This window comes from Puntigrus tetrazona, chromosome 10, assembly GCF_018831695.1.
Source record: "Puntigrus tetrazona isolate hp1 chromosome 10, ASM1883169v1, whole genome shotgun sequence".
In the NCBI taxonomy this organism is placed as follows: Eukaryota; Metazoa; Chordata; class Actinopteri; order Cypriniformes; family Cyprinidae; genus Puntigrus; species Puntigrus tetrazona.
Window position 1 is genome coordinate 8155794 of NC_056708.1, and position 5949 is coordinate 8161742.

At 37.4% G+C, this 5949-nt stretch overlaps 2 protein-coding genes across 4 annotated transcripts in view; one reads left to right on the forward strand and one right to left on the reverse strand.

Annotated features, from left to right (window-relative positions):
* cadm2a (cell adhesion molecule 2a) overlaps positions 1–5949 on the reverse strand; it is a 1030129-nt gene that overhangs the window by 153433 nt on the left and 870747 nt on the right. The gene's annotated exons all lie outside the window — the stretch shown is intronic.
* LOC122352913 (protein unc-13 homolog B-like) overlaps positions 3850–5949 on the forward strand; it is a 26008-nt gene continuing 23908 nt past the window's right edge. The window contains exons 1-2 of the mRNA XM_043250661.1: positions 3850–5209; positions 5358–5380. Coding sequence (XP_043106596.1) covers positions 3910–5209; positions 5358–5380 — 1323 coding nt within the window. The 5' untranslated portion in view covers positions 3850–3909. The remainder of the gene's footprint in view (positions 5210–5357; positions 5381–5949) is intronic.

A 5949-nucleotide genomic window follows, 5' to 3' on the forward strand; every position in this document is an offset into this window, starting at 1 on the left:
AATATATTAAAAATAAATGAATAAATAAATACTTTTTTACAGATGAAAAGGCAGACAGGACCTACTTTGGGATTATTTTGTATGGTTGGGGAGATTGTTGTTAAAAAAGATTTTCTGGTTCAGTCTGTACAGGGACTTTAAGCTATAATCCATTGCACCCTTGAGCAAGGCACTTAAAGTCAGTTTGAGAAGTGTTTGACGACCCATGCCACTTTTGTAATGTGATGTATTTCCAAATGAATCAGGAAAGTCAGTGAATATAGTTGTGAAGTATAGTCAATATATTTTCCTCAGTAATAACAGTAATATTGTAAAATATTACTAGCCGTTTTATATTTTTATTTTAAAATATTTATATGATGCAAAGTAAATTTTCAGCATTATCACTGCAGTCATCAGTGTCAGGCATCGGAAAGCACTCTGATTTGCTGTTTTATTTATTGTCCATTGTTAATCAACGCTCAGTTTTTAACAGTAATATTATCATCAACATTGAAAACAATTTTTACATTGATGCATTTTTATAGGATTCCTTTAGGATTATTATATTTGATAGGATTTTACTATAGGATTCAATAGAAAGCGCAAAAAACAACAGCAGCTTAATTAACAATATAAATGCCTAAACAGTTTTGATCAATTTGATGTACCCTTGCTGAATAAAAGTATTAATTCCATTTTCTTCTTAACCCAGACTTTTGAATGACAGTAAATATTGGTTTCCACAAAACAATATAAAGCAGCACAACTGTTTTTAACATTGATAGTAATAATGCATGTTTCTTGAGCAGCAAAATAACATGTTGAATACTTTCTGAAGGGTCATGTGACACTGAAGATGATGCTGAAAATATTAATGCTGAAAATTCAGTTTTGCATCACAGGAATGATATATTTTTTAAAATATATGATGACCAAAAACAATTGTATCCTGGTAACCACAAGACATCTTTCAAAAACATTTTAAAAATCTTTAATTATTCCAAACGTTTGACTGGTAGTCTATATATTCTTGTGGTTATGAGAAATTCTAGACTCTGTCAGGTAACTAAATTATTCTGTTTTCGAAGAAGTCAGCAGAATTTACAAACCAGTATTTCACAATGGCTCAAGATATTGGGTCCTCATTTTTGAGTCCTGAATTTAAAACTTACGTGTGACTTGGCCTAGGTAAATCAGGAGCACCATGACTAATGAGAGCTGATTAGCACAAGCAGTGGTAGAGTAGTGAGCAGATAGTTACTTATTATAAATTCTGAAGCATATCTGTCTCTTGGTTGGAATTGCAAATTAGGCAGGAATCTAAAAGATTTTGATACCTGAACAATCTGTGGAATGAATGTCATAGAAACTGGTTCACAATCTCATTTAATTCCAGCAAGTTTAACACGGCCTTTTTAGTCACATATCAGTAATGGCCTCATTGATCCTTCAAAGAGCATCTCATTATTGGTTTCTGTCAACTGTGCTCTTATCGTGAACACAAAATTCAACCGTTTGGGTGACGTTTAACAGAGATTAAATCTATAATGGGAATATTTAAATGTGACTTATGAAATTCAGAGTATTTAATGTATACCTTTATTGTAAAGGGAATATTTTAATTTAATTTTGATTAATTGCAAAAGTAGAGCACACTGATTCTGTAGAATTGTAACTTAAACTATTTTAACTTAAAGTAATTAAAATGAATATGAAAGTGTTCCATTTGAGAGTGTGTCATTTCCTGTATTAAATGTTACATTAAATATGCATCATAAAATGTGCTGTCCCTGACATTCATTTTACTCATTGGAGACACGTGGCAGCTAGCCAAAATGTGCCCTTGAAAGCCGCCAACCTAAACGCTCAATGTTGAAGTCACAGCAAAGATCATGTTGGCCATTAAATGCTTTTGGAGAATAACACGGAGGACGTTATCTGAATTTCAATAACTGTCTTATTGCTAGCACATATTACAGTGTATTTACAACGTTGCATTATAATTGGATATAAAGGATCTCAGAACTTTGTTTATATAATATATAAAAAAAAGAAATGAGTGAATGAGGGCTATAATCACGTCCTAACGTTTGTTATTAGTACTTCAGTACCTAGCTGACAATCAATAATAATTGATTTTTCAAACTTTTATTTTAGTGTAGTTCTTTTATTTGTTTAAAATAATTGAATATGGTAAAAGAAAGTCTAAATAAATGAAAAGGTGAAAGTGAAAAACCTACGTGTACAGACGAGACTAGCTAACATTTTGTCCTGACAGGCAGGAAATGGGGTGAAGCTGCTATTAGACCCAGCAGGTTCTGCTTAACAATCATGATGCACAGTGAATACAGCTGGGCTGTCACCCTCCCCATGCTGTAACAGTTACTGTTCGAAGAGCAGACTGGCAAGAAGATAATATGTTGGGTTCTGTGTGGAATATGCCCCATCAGTTTGGCAATGTGTGGACCTGAATCATTTCTACAACTGTATGCTTTAACAAACAAAAAATGCTATTTAAGTTTGCATATAATCTTGTGATTTGATTAAGCATGTATAACTTGACTCTTGAGCTGTTTTTGGAACCCATGTTTTTTAGTGTTCTCTCTTGAACAGTGCTCATTACAACAGTTATCTTAATGACTAGGTTCATTAGTATACTGTGACCATACTGTGCCTTTTACATCCTTATAAACACAGTGAAAACTGTCTATAATCAACTTTACTGTACTCTCTCTGTAATGTGGGATTTTACTTCCTCGTGTACTGTAGGTGAAATGCAACAGCTCTGTAATCGCATGCACCAGAGCTTCAAGGTTCTGGTCAGCATCTGAGGCACCCCCATTCTGAGGGATGTTATCTCGGAGTCATTCCAAAGAGCAAGATGAAACAAATGGGTCAGGTGAAATTCAGCAAAGAATGTCCAAGAAAAGAGAACTTGGCAAAAAGAGGACCCAGAGTCCCAAGGTCAGTCGGAGCATACGCAAGAAGATCCAGAAATTCCTCCAGGGATCAGGGGAATACACTGCCTATGACTCCCAGCACTCTCCCGTGGAGATAGAGGATGATATGTTCATCTGTGGCATTAAGAGAGATCCCTCTACTCAAGAGTGTACTCTTTCAACTCAGCGTAGTTTTGAAAGTCAAACTAAAACCTCTAAGAGTGCTGTTATTAGGCAGGGGAGGCGTAATAGTGATGGCAGTATCACTATTCCATCCATCCTGGGAATTAACAAATTAGAGCCCAAAGATCAAGCAGAAGAGAGTGAGTGTGTAGATGGAAGAGGTGCCATGGATAATAAACCAAGCCGAAGTACAGACAATGACAAAAAAAGAGAAGTAGGGTCAAGCACCATAGTGGAGCATATTTTGAAGGAGCTGCAGGGGATTAATAAAATCCAAGAAGAGATATCAGATTTGCGTCAATACCTGACGTCTGTAAGTGGCTCAGTAGATGAGGTGTCTTGCTGCGTAGATGCTGTACTGTTGGAAATTGAGGAGCTGTATTCAGTTGGTGCTATAGGGAATCCATCGCCTCGAAGAGTTGTGGCTTATCAAAGAAGTCCAGGTAGGCAGAATGCTGTTCCTCTCTTACAAAGCAGAAATAGTAGCCCGGTAGTAAAGCATAGAAAACTGGAGAAGAATAAAAGTAGACCTCTATCGGCTACAGCGAATGTGTCAGGGTGGGATGAGGAAACAGATTATAAAGATGTACCCAGAAGAACTAAGTTACACAATCCCAAAACTTCTGACAACTTGGATGCACACTGTTCCAGGTTTAAGAAGTCAAGCTATTGTCATCTTTATGGGCAAGAGTTTACAAGCACTAGTTCCGTATGCTCAGGTCACAGTTCTAACAGTCGAGATCAAGAAGGAAGTTATTATTCTAGAGAGGCAGCCCAAGCAAACAGTGGTTGGACATGTTCAGAAATGCAGTTGAGCGCGAGTAGAAGAGGAGGATGGAGTGGAGACACTGGATGGAGTGAGGAGGATTACTGCTCCTGCCAGAACAGTGCAGACGAATTGGAAACTGTTGAACACCCAGATACATGGTACAGGTACAATGGAGGTGAGACAAGTCATTCATCACATAGCAGCTCTGAACACCTATCCCTACTGTTTGGAAACCATGGTTCCCCATCCAGCTCATCCAGTGTTGTAGATTGGAGGCATCCTAAGAATCAAACTATCAGTGACATTGGCTGCGACTGTACATCAAATTGCATGTACTCACGGAGTTCTGGATACCACACCATGGATGCATATGCTGATGAATCCTGTAGTGGGCCTTCTCGAAGCCTTAGTTGTTCAACAGTTGGAATGACAGACTATGATGACGGTTGCCCAAATCTACTCTCTTCTTGTGAGCATTGCCTCTGTGATGTGGATTCAGAGAAAGGCTGGTCAGAAGGGGCTTGCACAGATATGTATGACCCAGATTACTCTGAAAATACAGACACTGAAGATTCACAGCCATCTAATCTAGGATATGATGTTGTAAAGATAAGTAAAGCCATGCTAACTTTCCACTCCGCTTTAAGGGGAGCCTTGACCAAGCTTGACACACCTGAATATCAGTGTCTAGATGAGGACACTAAGTCTGCAGTCCCAAGTCCATGCAAATCCAATGACCTTGAGGAGGATAGCACCACATTCAGTGAATCAAACGTGGACATTGTTGAACCTTCTGAAGGTGCAATTTTAGATCTCAGTGTGTCTCCTCAAAAAGGCATTGAAGATTCATTCCATGGTAAAGACTTCCAGGAATTACTAAACCGGCAACGTAATTCTCAAGCCTTTGATCCTCTACTATCGACTCCAAGTACGATTTCCCCTTCACATACTCCAAATGAACACTATGCATTGGACCACTTCGATAATGTAGAGGAACCTCTATCAGATCAGAAACTGCAGTGTACTCCAGAGCTTAGCTCAAAACAGTTGGATTTGAGTTCAGGGAATGTTGATTTTTGTGCTCAACAAATGGCATTTGGCTCAGGTAATATTAACATAAGTCCAGAGGGCACCAGTTTAGGAACACTGGAGACAGATGTTAATGGAAAACAGGCGGAGCATAGTCTTGACAATGAACCTTCCCTTGAAGACCCTCACCACCAGAAGTGCCTTGCCAATATTCAACGTGTGCTCAAAGAGAAGAGACATCGACATAGATTGTCCAGGATTGCCAATGCCTCAAAGAACACTTTCTCTGAGGAGGAATTTAAACAAGGTACAAAAAGTGTTTGTTTTTGGTTAGTTATACATGTAATTAAATTGAACAAAATGTTCCTGCTTCTGTCAATTTTTGCTTATTTTAATACTGTTTATCAATTGTTGTTCTTTTCTTTTTTTCTTTATTGTCCTGCTCTGTCTTTCAGAGGGAAGCAGGGAAGATGACCAGGTCGTGATTTATGTTTTGGTCAATTCTCAGTCGCTATTTTATTTTTCCATTTAATGCAAGTTTTTCTTTGCTTGTCATCCAAAGTTAAATTTGAATGCATTATTTTTGGAGCGTATGATACATGTACATGGCTGTCCATGACTTGAGTTTGCCAAATACAAAAAACTACTGACTTTAACACTGAATGTTTTGTCTTTTAATGGTTACATGTGTTGTTTGCTTCTGTTTTGTTTTACTTACTTTAATGTGATTTGCCATCTTTTTAAATTATTAATAATTTGAAATGCTGGTCTTCGTCTTGTTACATTGTTGCTTTTAAAAGCAGTTGAAACATACCGCATGCCCTTGGGGAACTCCAGCTATCCAGCTGTAGTTCCATTTATCTGAGGAAGAATGCTCATGCCATTAAAAAAAAATGGTTCACCTCAGATGGAAAACACTGGCACAGTTTGCTAAATGTTTGTCAAGGTTTCACTCATTTCTGTCAGTTCTGTCATTAAGTAACCTTTGTTTTTTGGAGTGTGTTCATATGCAGTACTTATTCTGAAAGTTTTTTTTTTTTTTTTTTT